Here is a 19,595-nt window from a genome sequence, read left to right as displayed (position 1 = left end):
AGTGTAAAGTCGCCAACCAGTAGGTTAAATTACTATTACTGCTATTTTTAAATCAAATCAGACAGTGCTACTCTTAAATCAAATCAGACAGTGCTACTCTTAAATCAAATCAGACAGTGCTACTCTTAAATCAAATCAGACAGTGCTACTCTTAAATCAAATCAGACAGTGCTACTCTTAAATCAAATCATGGCAACAAAGAAATCTCCATCAAATTGGAAATAGGACATGTGGACTTAACGTAACATATGGCCAAGTCAGATACTAGTCAACTCACTGCTTTTGGATGCTGAAAGGCTGAATTGACCTTAGAGGAGGTATACACTAGATGTTTAGTGAATTTTTGCTTTTTTCCCCCAGAAAATGGAATATTGTTTTTGCGATTTGATGCAAAATGGGAACAATTTACATTATATTTGTGACATTACAGAGACAAAAAAAAACTTTTTTCCTGGGTGAATTCTTTGGGAATATTTTTTCCCCTTAAAAGTAGGGATTTTTTACAATCATGGTCGAAACTCGGGAGAAAATAAAAAAAATAAATAGCAATTTTTTGTAATCCTATTAATCAAGAATTTTTGTTGCAAAACACTCCAAATAGTTCTGATTTTGTCTGTCTTTCCCCCAACCCCCCATAAAAAGGGGTTTTTAAAAAAATACACAGATAAATACATGAATAAAAATTCAACTAGCTTTCATTTAATTATCAAGCATTTTTCAAGGGTTTCACGAAAAGAAACCCCCTTTTTTTCACAAAGGAAGCTCTTTTAAATATTTACATGGAATCTATCCAAAACAGTTCAACGGTTTAAAAAAAGCGCATATTTCTCTCTGTATAAACTTTAAGTACACGTTCAAGAAGGTGGCAACAAGCCAGATATCTGAGAAATTTCTAGGTTGTCCCAGCCTTGTTGCTGCTGAGCTTGTTGTTGCGATTGGGGCTGCTGTCCCACTGAAGAACCGAGCTGAGCACGGATGTTCTGGGGATGTTGCTGTTGCATCAGAATCTGATGCTGCTGCTGTCGAAATTGTTGTTGCTGCAAACAAAAGAAAAAACAATTATTAAGTATGAGAAAAAATTATTCAACTTTAAACATCAATAAATCATTATAAGCATCAGTCAAATGTGAGCAAACAAAAGACAGAATAGATATCTTTCACTGAACCTGTTGCAAAAGATTCCTCAGCTGTGGGTTATGACCACTCTGACCAACTGGCGGCATCTGCTGCATCCTCTGTTGAGGTTGTTGTTGCAACTGTTGCTGCTGCTGTTGTAATTGTTGTTGCTGTTGTTGAAGCTGTTGGATAAGTACAAATATAAGTCAATCATTTATGTTTCCCAATTCAAAAAATCACATTTATACATATGCAAACATTTGTTAATAAAAACATTCACAGACAGAATGACTTTGCCAAGCACCCTGCGGTATCTATGCGATACTCAATCATTAACTAATTAAACTTCCAAATTTTCACGACCAAATACAACAGGCAAATAAACAAGGCTGTGAGCCACACAGTGGCAAGATACTCAACTAGCACCATAAAGGTTAGCATCATGTCTACAATCTCTGAGATTGGCAAAGAGGAAATATTTTCCCTTTAAACCTGGGGCAACTCTGAGGGCCCCGCAACCCATTATGAAGGGAAAAATATACTAAAATTGAGATATATCAATAATTTAATATGGTTTGTCTCTAAGTTTCAAACTATGAATTTATTCTACGGAATAAAATATCAATGTCAGTACATTGAGAGTAAGTGAAAATCTGCAGCATTTCCAGGTTTTTCACATGCAGCTTAGTACAGAAGTACAATATGACACGTATCACCACACCCAGGGGAGTATAAGCATTCCAGTATAGAGAAGTTCTATTACTACATTAAAAACGTTCCAAAACTTTGTGACAATCCACTTGCCATAACCAAGATAAAAAATTAGTAACACAGGTTCATACCATTACAACTTTTTTTTTATCACAGAAGAATGAATACAGATAGAACTTGTTCATTTGGCGTTCCCTTTGAAGTAAGTACCCTATGCAATTGTACATTTTTGCCATAGTTCATACCAAGATGTAAATGCAGATTGTAAGCCTTTTTTGTCACATACTCCAGTGTCTTCGTCACTGCTCATTGCACTTTTTCGGAACTTGAGATTCGTTACCCTTTAAGCAAATTCTTTATCTGAGGGAAAATTCACATGGGGAGAAATCGGAGGAATAAGCTGGTTGTGTGTAGAAGTATTGGAATGTAATATTTTGACAGTGAGGTGACACCAAGAGGAACTCGAGTCCTTAAACATCTACATGATTCAGTGAGACGCAAGCAACTATATCTTTGGAAGGCTGAGTTGTGGCTGCTCAGGGGACCTGTGCTCCCCAAGCTGACTTAAAATTAGGAAAAAAATATTTCAGTGAAAAAATTGTAAGATTAAAATACCCTTTATATGATATAATAACCAATTTATGTTAATTTAAATGTTTTAAAGGGTGGTAATTTCTCAGGCAGAAAATTTTTGTTCTCTTCAAGCCTCCTGGTGTCAGATTTACCTGTCAAAAACATATTCGGATACTTCCACAACCAACTTATTCCCTCGATCTTGCCTCATGTGACTTTTTCCCCTTTTCCTCTGATAAAGAATTTACTTAAGGGGAGAACGATTCTCAGGTTCTGAAGCGAAGGCACTAGAGGACCTGACAAAAATAGGTTTGCAATCCACATTCACATCTGTGTATGAATGATGGCAAAAATATATAACTGCATGGGGTAGTTACTTTGAAGGAAACACCAAATAAACAAGTTCTATCTGTATTCATTCTTTAACAATAAAATAAATTTCAGAACTTTTTGAATGCATTAATATAATTTAAGGATGATTTCAGGCACAATTCGATAGGTGGTAAATTGCCCTATGGATATATGACAAACCATAGCTGTTTTTAACTGAATGCTTAAAAATATTATTCAAATTTTTTTTTCATTCTTCTTTTGTCAAGGTCAACAAAAATTACAATTTGGATGAGATCGCAACCAAGATTAAACCGGGGTTTGCTGAGGTTTCAGAAGTGTGCAACAAAAATGATGGCAGTAAACATTATCAATTTAATGAATAGTTTTTCGTTTGCTGAGAATTTTAGAAATTATTTTAGGCATGCCCCCAGATGAAAAAGGTTGAAGGACGTTGATCTATGAGTTTGTTTTCTGTCATACATCGTGTCTTTTAAAAAATAACAAGGGAACATTCACATAAAGATGCAAAATAATTGATAGAAGACAAACTTATGTGCCGCCTTTCGTCGAATAAAATAGCAAAGTTCTCAGATCTCATGCAGAAAATCTCGTATTTAAGACAGACAAAAATTTATAAATTGCATTTGTTGCGAGCTATAGATTACCTGACGAATGGCAGCCTCACGATCTAGCATGGCTTGTTGTTGCTGCTGTTGTTGATGTCTTTGCTGATGCTGTTGTTGCTGCTGTTCCTGGGCAGCCTTGTACTGAAGCTCTTTCTGTTTTGCTGCCTCCAGTGTCTGCTGTAACTGTTGTATTTTTCGCTGCAAGTGATTCAATGGAAACTTTTTTTCAGAGATTCACAAGCAAGTTCAAAAAGTATTTCAACACGATACCAATGTTCAGATGAAACAGGAACAGCCATAAAATTGAATAAACAAAAAAAAAATTTTTGTCATAAAAATTTCTGGCCGACTCCATGTAAATAGGTAAAAATATGCTTTGTAATGATATAAAGACAATACACGAAAGTAAATTAATCAATCTTTATCAAACTCTGGCAGCATACCTCAGTGGGCTTCTGCCCAACTCATAGATATACAATAACAATGATACCTCGACTAATAAATGCCTTAGCATACAAATTTTTCAGCTAACAAAGATATTTTTCATCATTTTTCCGCCTTGGTAATGAATATGCTATTGGAATATTTCTGTTGATATGAATACAGAAGCTAATCCAACACTGCCAAATTGTGAGCTGAATTTTCGTGCAATCATCATCCAAAGTATGGTCACATGAGTACAATTAGTTGATGCCCCTTGGAATCTTTTCTCCCAGATGTAAGTTTTCTCCAGTTTTCGAACCATTATATGTGAAATGCATGAAAGATTAAGTTGAGAGAAAATGCATTGAGAAAAAAAAGAGGCCAAACTTGAATATTTTCCTGCACACATTCTTTCAGCGTAAGACTCTTAGCATCAAACTGAACAGTCCAGAAATTCAACTTGACAAGGAAAATAATCTTCATGTACGAGACACAGAAATGAGCTGACTACATCACATAGATAGACACTCCCAGAACCAGACTTTTGTGTACACAGTATAAAATAAAAACATCTTCAAATATCTCATCTTGCTGTAAATTTACATTTATCTAATTGTGAAGCTGTCAATTTTAGCTTTCACATGCACGGTCAGCTTTTATTTTTTTTATAGTAACCTACTTCTTAGTATTTAAAAAACTTATCTTTACATTTTGGGTAGTACCTGGAACAAATTAAATAATTTTTCGTAGAAACCTGTGGGGAATCTCATTTTGGATAATGAATGAGATTACAGAATGAATTATCTTCATTAGCTGAGGTATCACTGTGTATAATAAAGACTGGGATTAAAAAAGACTGTATGTGCCGAAATGGAAATTCCGAGGAAAATCGATGTCAGAGAACTTTCTGCCTTATTTCATTGCACAGGCGTTGGAACATGCATTCTTTTTTTGGAAAAAACAATTTGTGAAAAAATGGCACTTTGTCTTTTTTAATTCCAATTATTGATATCTTACGGGCAAAGCCCTAGCATTTCAAAACTCAAACCCAATGTACTTATACCGATATACTTCTCCCCCATATATATATATATATCCCTTTTTATATATTCTTTTCTTATTTACTATTGTGTAATATATCTTTATATATTATAAAACTAGCAATAATACCCAGCGCTGCCTGGGTTTTCTTCATATACCGGGAGCATAAGAGAAATGACAAACATGTAAAGGGATTAACATGTCTGAAATGCATTGTTTGGGAACCATGGGTAACCAAAGTAAACATTCTAAAAATCATTGTTGAGGCTCAAGAAACATTGTTGCCCGATAGTTTTTTTGCCTATTTCAGGCATTTATTCAGCTCCGATGAACTTTCAAAGTAGCCTATTGTTCAAGTCCTGTTTGGTATATATGCAAAATCTGGCTACTATCGGTGTAAAATTGTAGATTTGAATAGAGAACATACACACAGACACATACACAGAAAATGAAGTTAATAATATAAATTGATTGTGTGTGTTCTATATACAAACTTACAATTTTAGACTGATGTCTGCCAAATTTTGCTTACACACCAAACAGGATCAGATTTGCACGACAGGCTATTATAAAAGTTTGTTGGAGCTGGGAAATGCCCAAAATCAGCAAAAAAACACTGTTGGCAGCAATGGTTATAGGGCCTCAACAGTGACTTTTGGAATGTTTACTGTGGTTCCCAAACAATGTGTTTCAGACATGTTTATTCCCTTACAATGGTTTGCCACTTCTCTAATGCTCCCAGTATATGGGGAAAACTCAGCACCAGGTATTTTTAGTACCATATGGTAACGTAATGTGTAATCCTCATATATTCTCAAGAGATCAATATGATCTATCCAGGGAATTTGTTAGCGTTAGTAGACATCTATGCCCAAACTGGAATTTGAACCCAAACCTACACAGTCAGAGGCTAGTTTCCTAACCACTCGACTGCCAGGTGGCAATATTATAATAATTAACTCTTGATAAAAATGAGCTTTTCACTTTTGTAAGCAATTTTGGTTATTTCCACGAAACATTTCATTTCTTGTCACTGATACTATCAGAAAAGAAATGACAGCTTTAACTTCATTTGCTCCAGACATGAAAAACTTTTACCAAGTTTGAATATATTTTTCAGAAAAATGTAACAAAATCACTGAATTTTATGTAATTACATAACAAAAAACTCATTTGCAAAAAAATATAAATTTTTCTGGATGACATTTGAAAACAGATTCCACAAATATTGACAGTGTCAAAAAATTCAGAATTATACTATTGCAATGAGTGAAATCCCTGAGAATGAAAGGTTCTCTGGCAGGCCCAAAGTCAAGTCTTATACGAGTACAGTGGTAATGTAAATGAACATCCATTGCCAAGGTAGTTGCACGCACATGAAAGTGATTATCATCATGGTGTTGAATCATTAACATGTACTGCTCCTCTTGGTATAATGCATGTGTTCCCCCTCCATACCACGCATTGCTCCCTCCTACATATCATATGTATTGCTCTCCTTCATATGACTGTATAAAGCCCCTCATTTTCTTTTGATTTTGAATCTGCCTGTATATATATATATATCAATGCCCCCCCCCCTTCTTAGTCATGGTTTTTGTATGCAATGCATTGCCCACTCTCCCCAACCCCATTTGTAACTAACTGTCTTTCCAGCTTAACTCACCCTCTCTTGGGGCAGGCAGGTAAATACTTTTTTTTGTGATATGCCAGAGTTGTTGCCGGTCCGAAGAATGTATAATTATAATAAATTCAATAGTTAATAGTCTCTAATTGGGTTCTTATTCAGTATAAATGGTTTGTATTCATCACAAGCCATGTTTAAAGTTGCCCTATACGAGCATGCTCACTCGTACCTGATCTGAACTGAATCACACCAGGGTCATTCCATTTCAAATCACCAGGGGAAAATGCCATAATGACACCCATAGTCTCAGATTTCAATGATTTTTTTTTTATTTGTTGCATTTACCATCCTTATTAACCGTGTGAAATATTATTTGCATATCTCTAAAACTTTTTGAGAAAAAAAATGTTGAAATTTATCAGAAACTGATGCAGGTGACTTTTCCGAGGCTCAATTTTTAAGCGGCATTGTTTGAGAAAATAAATCATAACTTTTCCAATTTTCAATATATTCAAGTGAAATTTTCACTAAAGTGTTCACAAAAACATACAGAATATGAATAAAAATAATTCATACACTTACATTTGAAATTTACATGCAAAAAAATTATGTAAACTTTGTTTTTGTGGAATTTTTCGTTAGAAAAAATACAATTTTTCAAACGTATTTTTAGACCAGAGGCACAGCAGTTACCAAAACAACTTTTATTTTAAATTTCTCCTAAATATATGAAGTAAAATACTGGAGAAAAAAAATAATGGTTTTTTGACCGTTAATATGTTTATTCTGGTTCGCAACACAAAATTCATCGAAATAAGACTGGGCCGTTCCGATTTCAAATCATTCAACTAGATACTGAAATGCAACCCATCATCCCGGATTCCAATTATTATTTTTTGTTTATTGCTTCTACCATGCTTGTTGACCATGCAAAACTTCATGTACATATCTCAAAAACTTTTTGAGAAAAAAAATGTTTTCTAACCTCACGAATGACGTCTCTTAGGCTAACCCCATTCAAGCAATATTATTTGTGAAAATATATCATAACTTTGCAGATTTTCAATATATATTCAAGTGAAATTTCTACTAAAGTGCTCACAAAAAAATGCAGATTATGAATAAAAAAAATGTAAACCTTAGAGGAAAAAAGTCATTTAAATTTAATTTTTTTATTATTTTTTTTTAACACAATTTTTTAAACACTTTTTTTTGGATGCACAGCATGAATTTTCAATTTTTTTTAAATTTAATCCTATTAATATATTAAGAAGACTGTAGAAAAGTAAGCATTATTTTGACAGTTAATACATTTGAGTAACAAAACACAATTGTACTTATATGACTACATTAATTATATTTGTACATTTTGACTTAATACAATGATTCATGCTTAGTAAAAATAAATTTATATTTTATTTTTCATGTACACTTATACATTTATTACAGTATTCACTAAATTAAGTTTAATGAGTAGTTAATGCAATAATTCAAAACAATTAATAAATTTTAAAATTCTAAGATTAAATGAATTCATGAAATAATTAGAAATGTTAATGTAATGTGTCAAATGGGAGTTGGTGAAAAAAAAAGGTTTTGGGTGAATAAAATAATTTTTCAAATTAAACCTTCATGTTCAGATTCTTAGAAGTGTTCAAATTCCGAATAATTAATTTCACTTTTAATTGATCTATAAATATTTCTTATGATGCAACAAAGACGAACTTTTGCAATCTGATATATTTTTGCATAAAGAATTATTTTGTATTTGATAAATCCAGATAATATTAATCATATATATAGATTAATTTTTGAAGTTTTTTAACATGCTTAATTATAAAGTTATTTTACCACAACAGTATTACATTTTTTTTTAATTACTTTGATTTTTACAGCATATATTTTAATAAACATATATTTAATGTATATGATAAATATGAAATTGTTATACTTGTGTGAAAAAAAATCTACATTATAATATTTAACACAAGCATCTATATATTTTTCCCAAGAAATAATTTAAAATTGCTGATAAAAAGCCAGAATATGAGGCATTAAATCACAAAGAATGAAATAATTATCAGCTACAACCTAATTGTTGTAGCTGAGGCAGATGGAAGGGAGTAGAATTGAAAACCTAATGTATATAATGCCTGGTGGTGATATATTAGATGTGATGTTTCTTGTTGTGATGATGATTGTAAAAAATAATAATAGCTTCTGTGAAGATATAAACTATGGCACACTGGTCTTTGTCCTTCAGAGGGCAGCTGGTGTCTTATTTAATTATAAGACTTTATCATCCCAGCAGGTGATGATAAAGTCACTGCTGCTGCTTCATTGGGAAAACTAAAACAAAAGTGTTAGAACCAAACTGCGCCCCCCCCCCATAAAATAATGCAAGTCTCAATTATGATCTTGCTGAAGACAGAGAATGTGCTCCATAAAGTAGTCTACTTCAGGGTTAGCAAATTTTTCTTATCATAACACAATTTCCATTTGAGCTAAATATTTTATATCATCATTTTGGAATTCAAAGTAAAATGTCAGAAAAGACACTTGAAATTTATAGCGTTGGAAAAAAAACTGGATCTGACTGTCATAAAAAGTGTTATGCAAAAGTGTAAAATCTGTTATCCATTACATCATTGGACCCATCGAACATCAATATTGAGGAGTGGAGCAAGTTCTGAACATTTATCTACTCTGTGTTTAAGCATCGTAGAGCTTTTTTCTCAAAGTATGAAATATATCCCAAAGCATGCTTTAATCCTTTAAAATGTCATAAGAAAAAAATAACAAACGGTTTAAGGATAGTAAACTTATATTTTTCATGTATAAATGAAATAAATGGTTGTACAAAAATGGTTTGTACATTCTAGGGAAAAAAATATGCCATGCCTGTAGGGACAGTGAATATAAACAATAATAAATTAGGTGAAGAAACTGAATACTGTGAAGAGATGAACAGTGATAGTAATGTAGAGAAGTAACTTGGAAAAATGTCAATTATTAAACCAGAAGCACTTGAAGAAATAAATTCATCTCTACAGAACATAGAAGAGTCACCAATTAAACTTCATAGGGTAGCTCCACAGTGCAAGTCAAGCAATGCCAAAAGAAAAGTTAAATCTGCTTGCAACACTTTAAAATCAAATGTTTGTGAAGTTAATGAAGAATTACCCGAAAATGAATCTCAAAGCACACTTAATGAAGATATTAAACGGAAAGCAAATATGATTATTTTGATAAAGTTAATTAGAAATAAGACTCAATTTAACCATCACAACAAGGAGAAAACTGCAATTTTTAACTCTGGCCCCTGCTTTAAGAAAGGGGAACAAGGAAAAAAATCTGAAGAGTTCAATGTCACTGAATATGCTGTGCAAAAAGCAGGAGAGCTTTTGTAAATGAAAAAGCAAAGGTGAGCCATTGTGTTTTCATTATAAAAAGAATCAAAAATTTCAACGATTTTTTTGCAATCTAATTTTTTAACGCAAAGGTTTACATTTTCTTTCCTAGTCATAATCTACATTTTTTTGTGAGCATTTTAGTGGAAATTTCATTTGAATATATTTGAAAATCTGCGAAGTTATGATATATTTTCACAAATAATATTGCTTGAATGGGGTTAGCCTAAGAGACATCATTCGTGAGGTTAGAAAACATTTTTTTTCTCAAAAAGTTTTTGAGATATGTACATGAAGTTTTGCATGGTCAACAAGCATGGTAGAAGCAATAAACAAAAAATAATAATTGGAATCCGGGATGATGGGTTGCATTTCAGTATCTAGTTGAATGATTTGAAATCGGAACGGCCCAGTCTTATTTCGATGAATTTTGTGTTGCGAACCAGAATAAACATATTAACGGTCAAAAAACCATTATTTTTTTTCTCCAGTATTTTACTTCATATATTTAGGAGAAATTTAAAATAAAAGTTGTTTTGGTAACTGCTGTGCCTCTGGTCTAAAAATACGTTTGAAAAATTGTATTTTTTCTAACGAAAAATTCCACAAAAACAAAGTTTACATAATTTTTTTGCATGTAAATTTCAAATGTAAGTGTATGAATTATTTTTATTCATATTCTGTATGTTTTTGTGAACACTTTAGTGAAAATTTCACTTGAATATATTGAAAATTGGAAAAGTTATGATTTATTTTCTCAAACAATGCCGCTTAAAAATTGAGCCTCGGAAAAGTCACCTGCATCAGTTTCTGATAAATTTCAACATTTTTTTTCTCAAAAAGTTTTAGAGATATGCAAATAATATTTCACATGGTTAATAAGGATGGTAAATGCAACAAATAAAAAAAAAATCATTGAAATCTGAGACTATGGGTGTCATGGCTGGGTGATTTGACATGGAATGACCCACCAGACATATACAAGATGACAACAGTATAGCAACATAACACACATAAACAACAGCGGCTGTTTGTTACAAAAGTCTGTTTTTGTAACAAATTTGTTACACATTTAGAAGAACTAATGCATGAAGATTTACTTTTTTTAAGCAATCCAAGCATCAAACACTGAACATTTCTTCGAAAAAAGTATCTACAGCTTTGATTTTTTAGGAAAATCCAGATTGGGCCTGCCAGGGGTTGCATGCAATGTGATGTTAAAATTAAGATGTACGTTCTCGAAGATTAATCAAGAAACAAATTTAAGACACAGAAAATGAAAATTACCAGATTCTCTTTTCTAGCAACCTCCAACTGTGAAAATCGTGCACTATTAGCTTGTTGCTGGGCAAGAGGCTGCTGCGGTGGTTGATTCATGGTGGTCGAATGAACTGTATTCGTGCCTTGGGGTGCAGGCACCTGCTGTTGGGGTGGTGGAGGGGCAGGAATCTGCTGAACACTCTGTGTCACTTGTTGCTGGCTGATCGGCATTCCCATGGGGTTGCTATTGCCACCAATACCTGTAGTACTCGGCTGCGATACATAAAGGTGGGGAAAAAAATTAAAGTTTTCTTGCAATTTCATTTTGAATTGAACACTTTGACACTTCTCAGTGAATCATGAAAAAAAAATCAACAACCTTGATTATGAGACATACTACTACTAAACCACACATGCACCTCATCCATATTTCTCTGTAGAACTTCCAACAAATTGGTACATGTTGGAATGTGTGTGTACATTTGGTGAACCTAACATGAAGTTTGTTTCTGTGTAATACTTGATAGGTGTAGTGCTGCCATTTTTCATCAATTTTTTTAACTATGAATGAAGTGTAATGATTGAATAACTGTACCATTGTAGGCTTGTTGCTCTCTGTGGCAAGCCTTTTGTAATGGGGAGATCAAGTACATCTGTCCCTCGAAACCACCGAAAAGCAACTTCAACCAACCACTACTGTGGTGATGGTGGGGTTTGAAACAAAGGTCCTCACAATGAAAGTCTGTCACTATGACCACTCGACCACCACAGCGGCTTATCAGGCGTACCATAAATTGAGGTAACTTTGAGACATTATTTTCGGCTTTAAAATTTCTAGCCAATTCCATGTGTTTTATCGATAGCAACGAACTAATAAAATGCATAGCACTGGCTGGAAATTCAAAAGTTGAAAATAATCTGCCATCCCAAAGTTACCCTAGTTAATTGTGATTGAGATGAGCATATACTGGAAAATTGAATTTTGTGGATACTTTAAATATGCATCAATTATACCATGCAATACAGTAAAACTTGGTTTGAATTTTGGATAATTCAAACCTTTACGAACTCCTCTTAAGTTTTCTATATGATTTAATGTAAACATTTATTGTTTAATTCAAATTTTTAGTGTAATTTGAAGTTGGGGGGGAAATTATGATTCTTGTATGAGCAAATTCAGTTTGGAAAAATTCGGCAAGAACCGCGACTTTGCATTTCTTGATCAAGTTGTTGAACAACAAATTTTTTAAAGACTAATAAAAGTTTGAAAACTCTACTACTCTTTCTTTCTCTACTCTTTCTTCGATAATTTAATGCCCATTTTAACATTGCTCAGCTGGAGTGCAACGAGAATGTGTAGCACTTAATACCGATTATGCTTTTCAACATAGATCAAGGTATAACATTCAAAATCTGAATCTTTTTTGTCGCCATTAAGCGTACAGAAAGTTCAGATTGTAATATTATAGTGTAATTTCTTTGATAAGATAAGAATGATAAGCAAAAATAAGCCTAACAGTTTCGGATGATTATGAGCTGTTCCCGTAAATCAGTCTTTGAACATGGTCAAGAAATTCTACAGTGATGCCGATTCCAGAACAGTGGAATAATGTAGCAGCTAAAATCAATTATTATAATTATAAATTATTAAAATCTGGAAAACTATTTTGTCACCGATGATAAAACTTTAATAATTGATAATTGTTATCCTATGTGAATGTTGATGATTAAGTTGCAATTTGCAGTCATTTTATAGATCCACGATAGATTTAACTTGGATAATTCAAACTTTTTTTCACTGACTTTGGATTTCAAATCAGCTAAGTTTGACTAATTTTTTAATTATTTTCAATTAAAGGGATGGGGAAAGAGAAATATGCGTATCCATAGAACTCTTTTATATACTGTATGTAGTATGACGAACATTACCTGAGACATCATCATTCCCTGATTAGCTGAAGTGGACGACGGCATACCCATGCCTTCAGAAGTTGCTATGGAATTTCCAGATATTTGCTGCATATTAATTTGCTGCAATTATTAAATAACTCAAATTTCAATTTGGAATAAAAGTAATAATTCAAAAAAAAAAAGCAGCATAAGCTCTAGTTTAATTCATTAGTTTTCTTTTTTGTTGATGTGTATGTACATCACAGAAAAGAAAGAATTATGAGAAAGAACTTGCCCGTTGTTTCTGAACTTGTTGTTTACGATGGCTTTCATACATCTGTCTGATGCTATTGAAAAATCCTTCCTGGTCATTTGGTATGAATCCCATGTATATACGCTTTTCAGGCATATATAAAATAATCATGATTCGAACATCACAAGGAGTAGGAAACTGGATACAACCCACCTGTAAAATAAAGTAAATCAATTGAAATTGGTGTGATCATTAAAATATAACACTTGATTCCAAGTACAAATAAGGTTACAAACTCTTCGCTCCAGGGGTACACGTATGTGTACCTCAGTTTTAATGGCTTCAAATGGTTTTTAATGACTTTTTTTTTAGAGTTAACACTAGATAGACAGAAGTGGTCACTTTGACTGTAAAGGTACTTTGACTTGCGATTATACCTAAACAGTTTTTCCTCAGATTGTTGAAATTTCATGACTTTTCTCATCTTGTTAAGGGTCTTAGATTTCTAAAATATAAATGTTCTATGTTTCTTAGTTTAGTGGCAAAATGAAGTTCAACCTAGAACGAAAGTAGTCACTTCGACTGCTATAGAAATATATAGACTAATATGATTATATGATTATATTTGACTAATATGATTGCAAAACATGTTGAAATGGACAGTGTTCCTATGCAAATATTAATATTGAGAGAATATATGTTCTATCAATGTGGGTTTCCTATTTTTAACAATTTTACCTATAGACATGATTCTAGCTGGGGGCGAGGCAATTCCTATTCTTTTTTGTGTGTGTGTGTTTCTTCACATTATAAATTCATTGTAGGAGGGAGAGCCCCAGCCTACAGGCCCTGCTGGATGTGGGGAGCCATTATTTTACCACATTTTGACTAAACAAATAAATAATTCTACAGCTGGTAAGCAGAGGAAAATCTAGGTCTTGAGTACCAAGCACACATTAAATTGAAATCGCAGACAAAAGAAATTTCTGCCAAAAGTTATGAAATTTTATTAATCTATGAATGAATGTTGTTGATGTTTTCGACGAAAAGAATTCATTCAGTCACAATGTGATTGGCATCGAAAAGTTGTCTTATGTAGAAATGAATTACCTTTTGGGCGCGACAATACTAGGGAAAGACCAACATGTGTAGACCCAAAATTACAAAAAGGAACCACGGCTATACACATTTCGAAACTATATATTAAGTTCTTTCATCAGTAGCAAAAAAGGCATTAGGGTGACACTGCATTAAAATACCCTGCATTAGGGTGACACTGCTATGAAAGCATATTGAATAGAAACAATACTTCTTTCATAATTCATTAGAAAATTAACATAATCTAGACAGTATGATGCGAAATATATTGATCCAGCAGTTCCTGGATATTTTCTATATGTGACAGAGCCTAAACATCTTATATCTATATGCATAAAATCACGTCTTGACTGACAGATTCATCATCACTGAGCCGAAACTGCTAAAGCTATAAATATGAAATTTATTCAGTAGTTTTACTTCATGCCATACAGACTCACTACGAAGGGTTTTTTGAAATTTGACCCTTAAGAAAGGGGTTGAATGGGATACCCCTAAAGGGGTTCAAAGGTTGCATAGAGAAATAATGGCAAGCTGAGACTATAGATATGAAATTTGGCCAATACTTTCATTTCATAATGTAACAACTCGGTAAGGTGGTTTTTTTCGAATTTGATACCCAAGGTCATAAGGGCAGGGGGGGGGGGGGTGAAAATTATGCATGATTTTGTGAAAAGCAAGTAATTATGTGGAAAGTAAAAAAAATCTAGTTAATTTTGTACACAGAAAATGAAGTTAAAAATTTATGGTTTTGTTAATTTGTATTAATGATGGGTCCATTATTCAGATTCTGAATTGTGTGAAGGGTCTGGAAACCAGATCCAAGTTTTGACTGGACAGATCCCTGATTCACGTTCAGAGATTTGAACATATATCCTATTACATCTAAAACCATGTTTCAGATGGCTTGTTACCATTGCCAAGTTGTTAAGTATTACAAGCAAAATATTCTATCTAAAATGTCTAGCTTATACAGTATAGCTCTACAACCATGAGAATAACTTGTCAGCAATTGAGCTTTCACATTGGGCTTGTATTTCTAGAAGAAAATAGAATCGTCTGATGTGATGCAACGTAATTAAGGCTCATCTCATGATTGGAAAACTATATTTGATCAACCTATGTATTTTTTCACTATCTCATAAATAAACATACCATATTTCCCTCATTAGCAAGGAGAGGGAAACCAGCATGCCAGGAAATTCAAGAAAACAGATTCCAGATAATTTTATTGTTTTTGTCGCACAATGGTAATTTTCTGCACACAAGAGCTAATTAGACCGGGACCTACAGTTTATTACCCATTCCGGACAGCAGCCTTTTTTATACTCACAGAGAGGTTGGTGAGCTAACTTCTTGATGTGGGACTCCTTGAAGCAGCAATATTTTTCTGTGGTCATATCCCTGTTTCTGTTGTACCCGTGTCAGGAAAATTTCTGACAAGAACGAACTGGTTATCAAACTCGTGACACCTCTAAACATATTTTGGTACTTTAGGCAAGTATCTCATCGACCTGGGCTACCGTACCCGATTCCAGATAATTCTTAACTATCTGGACTATAGGAACCCATTGGAAGGGCGATTTGAAACCTTGTCTTTTCTCTGCATTTTTGTATCCTTTTGTTTTATGAACTATCACATTCAGATAGAAAGTGCTCTACCAGATTAGAGCATTGTGTTTGCTTTTGCTACTGCAAATCTTGATTTATTAAAAATGTTGGATACTTCAAGTATATTCGTTTCAACAGATTAGATGATTAATAGGAACATAAGTTAGATTGTGAAGCATTTTGTATTTTTGCCAAGATTATGAGAGAACCATTATTTTATTCTGAACCGCTTATTTATTCAGCATGTGAGATTATATTGTCTTTTGAATAAATTCTGTGATCCTTATTAAACTTTACTTTTCTCAGCATGCAGGAAATAGACCAGACTCAAACATTTAAAAAGCTGGTGTTCATGGAGTTAAGCGCCATGCAACGTAATGTGGGGGAAATATGGTAAATGCATATCACTTGGTTAATAAAAGGCAAAAAAATTAAAAATATAAGGCAAAAAAAGGTTTTGGTAGATTATACAGACCACCATAGGCGTACTATTTCAGATTAGGGCAATTTTTTATTTTAGTCCAGCACTGCTATTTGAACTTGTAATTTTAAGCCACAACCTTTTTTTTTAAATCACCTACACATTCCCACATGTCTCTTAGCTAGTTTTTTCATCATCAATTATCAGTTCTCCCAACACAAGACAAATACCAAAATAGGTCAGATACCCTTGAAAGAAGGATACTCACCCATCCACTGCCCATAGCCTTACAAAGCTTTTGCAATGCCTCAGATTCCTGATTGAAATGGATGAGAATATGTCGAGCGGCTGTCTTAAGCACTGTGAACAGGTGACTAACAACAAGCTGTTTAGGAATGAGCTGAAGAACCAATCGCCCTGGCCATTTCTCAGCATTTCTAAAATGAGACATCAGTGCCAAAATACATGTTTTATGATGATAATTGCAACAAATCAAATTTAAATACCATTTTTGAATTTTCAAATAAAATCTTAAATAATTTTCAGCAACACAATCATTCTGCTTTAATGCTAGCAAAACAAACACAAAAAATTACTCAGTGAAAATACTCACACTTCAGGTTCTCCATTATTTATCACAGATGAGAAAGTGCATGGCAATGAGTTTGTGACTCGTTGAGTCTGTTGCAATGCTTGGGGTGGAGGTTTTTCTTGGAATTCAATCATTCCCTGCCAGATGCATCGTCTATCTTTTGTTGGCTGCCCCGGACCACCTGGCTGAGATTGCTGGGGAGCACCACTTTGACCTGCAGCAGACATGGAGCTCATATTTCCCTGCATTTGTGATGGCGCTAGACTTGTTGTCGGAGCAGTCGTCATGGGTACACCCTGTTGGCCCATCATTTGTCCCATAGTTGTTGGGTTTCCTAATTTTGATTGCATGCCAGCCTGCATAGCCTGGGCAGGTGACATTGATCCGGCCATACTTGATGGTTGCTGAGATTGTTGCTGCTGCTGTGACTGCTGTTGAGAAGACTGCTGCTGCTGCTGTTGCTGCTGTTGTTGTTGCTGCTGCTGTTGTGCCTGAGCATTTCCCTGCGGCGGAAATGATTGAAGCTGACCCAACTGAGTTGCTAAGCCACCAGATGAGCCAATGGTTGAAACAGAACCTGGGGAGGATGTGGAAATTCGGACACCTAGTTGATTGGGGCGGAGAGGTCCTCCTTGTTGATTAAGCATTCCTTAAAAATTGAATAGAAATAAAAAAAAAATGAGTAAAATTAAAATCACAATTATCAAGACCATCATGATCTTTAAAAAGTTTTCTAGATCTTTACATAAACAGATGTAAGAATCATGTAAAATTTAAAATTCATGAACATAAGGTTTTTTTTTTTTTGGAAAGTGGAACTTCAATTACACTGTAGGAAATATATCAAAGTTCTCTTGACCTACCAGATTATGTACCTCAGCCATAAGGGGCCATTTAAGTATTACGTCAGTGGATTTTTAGCCATTTCTGACCCCCCACCCTCTTTGTCAGCAAAATTTTGTCAGTTCTGCTCTCCACCCCCTACGCCATATTGGGTTCAGAGGCATAAGCAGGGGGAGGTATAGGGGGCCTCATGTGTTCCCCTTCCAACACTATATAAAAATTTACTTTTGATGCAAAAAAATATTTTTTTTAAAAACTAAAATATCAAAAGAAAATAACTTTATATGTTATAATCAAAATTCATGTTAATTTCAATGCTATTCAAAAGATAAGAACAAAATTTTCCCCTAAGAAATTCATATTGCTCCCTCAGAACGTATATCCTGCATACGCCCCCCCCCCCCCGATTTTGATTACCCATTCAGAGTATATCACATAGTGAGCCTGACCACCACTGTCTTACAGTCTGTACTGAACTTGCTATGAATACACAGGTATCATTTTTCGCATGATCAGGAAACCTACTCAAAAAATTAGAAAAAGTAGGATTAAAAGTAGAATGGGGTCCCCCCCCCCCCCTAGACAACATAATCACAGCGTGATAAAAAAAAATAGTTTCAAAAAATTTTTGGGGCCAGTCGCGCAGATTTACAGGAGTAGTGTTGCTGAGGGTATCACCCCAAAGGATTGGAAACTTGCTATACATAAAATGTTGTTTCGATTTTTAAAAAGGGTAGTAGAGAGGCTGTGTCCAATTATCATCCAGTGAGTCCGAGCTCCCTCTTGAAAATTTTGGAAATTATTATCAAAACGCAATTGTATTTTAGTAATCTATGACATCCATATTTGTTATGGGCATCTTTTTCTCAGTCACCTCGTTGGGCATTTTGCCTGTTATGGCTTAGTATTTGTATTTAGCTACCAAAGCAATTTTTTGGAATTACTGTGAATGAGTCTGGTCTTGACTATAGTGCAAGGTGCGCTCACATGAAGCGTGGTCAAGTTTTTCAGGGGAATAGTAAATAAATACGCGGAAAATATACAAAGAAAAGATGTCAGTAAGAATATTTAATATTTTTATAAAGGGGTGATTGATGATATAACTATTATTCAAACCCCTCCCCCGTCATCAAAACAACACCTCAACACATAAATCAAAACAACACTTCCGCTCATGATGACGTGATACTTGAATGGCCTCAGCCTCCTAAGAACTGATTAGTTCCAGAAAATTTCTTGTATCATGAAAATCTGATATCCTGAATCAAACTTTCTTGCATAAAATTATGGAGTTAATCAGTTTTACACACCTAATTATTAATACTGGTATTAAATTTTTTTGAAATACAGTAAGCTGTATTCTATGTTGGATAAAAGTAATTTAGCTTATAAGACAAATCATCACACAGTATAGCCAGACAAAGCTGACAGACTTTGACTAGTTCAAAGAGAACTCAAGTTTCCTTATATAAAATAAGTTTCCTTCGAGCATTTCACGCTAGTTAATAAAGTACAATGAATTCTGCTTAGAATATTCCCACTTAATACAATTTATTTTCTGTGGTACCAACTTTTTTTTACTATATTAACACACACATACACACACACAATTACAACTTTTTCTGGTTATAAACAACATTCAAAATTTTTGCTATTTCCCACTTATAACATTTGGAAAATTCTGTTCAAAATTCCCCCCTGAAATGAATGGTTTTTTTTTTTTTTTGCTCAGATTATACTCGGGATGGTTGGAGATGGCAAAGAAGA

At 33.8% G+C, this 19,595-nt stretch overlaps 1 protein-coding gene across 5 annotated transcripts in view; it reads right to left on the bottom strand.

The window, feature by feature from the left end:
- Window positions 1-677: 677 nt before the first annotated feature.
- The window catches only part of LOC149078403 (mediator of RNA polymerase II transcription subunit 25-like), a 41,021-nt gene continuing 22,103 nt past the window's right edge, over window positions 678-19,595 (bottom strand). For 2 of the 5 annotated variants that reach the window (XM_089242055.1, XM_089242056.1), the window contains exons 13-20: window positions 17,007-17,634; window positions 16,662-16,830; window positions 13,306-13,476; window positions 13,050-13,151; window positions 11,148-11,393; window positions 3,399-3,578; window positions 1,167-1,298; window positions 678-1,037 (exon numbers count right to left, since the gene is read on the bottom strand). In XM_089242055.1, coding sequence (XP_089098181.1) covers window positions 855-1,037; window positions 1,167-1,298; window positions 3,399-3,578; window positions 11,148-11,393; window positions 13,050-13,151; window positions 13,306-13,476; window positions 16,662-16,830; window positions 17,007-17,634 — 1,811 coding nt within the window. In that variant the 3' untranslated portion in view covers window positions 678-854. The remainder of the gene's footprint in view (window positions 1,038-1,166; window positions 1,299-3,398; window positions 3,579-11,147; window positions 11,394-13,049; window positions 13,152-13,305; window positions 13,477-16,661; window positions 16,831-17,006; window positions 17,635-19,595) is intronic. The other 3 variants (XM_089242058.1, XM_089242059.1, XM_089242057.1) reach the window with 3 other exon arrangements.

This window comes from Pholcus phalangioides, unplaced genomic scaffold (assembly GCF_987345545.1).
Source record: "Pholcus phalangioides strain wild (caught in Gottingen) unplaced genomic scaffold, Ppha-v1.0 ptg000014l_1, whole genome shotgun sequence".
Taxonomy (NCBI): domain Eukaryota; kingdom Metazoa; phylum Arthropoda; class Arachnida; order Araneae; family Pholcidae; genus Pholcus; species Pholcus phalangioides.
This window is presented reverse-complemented; position numbering and strand designations above follow the sequence as displayed.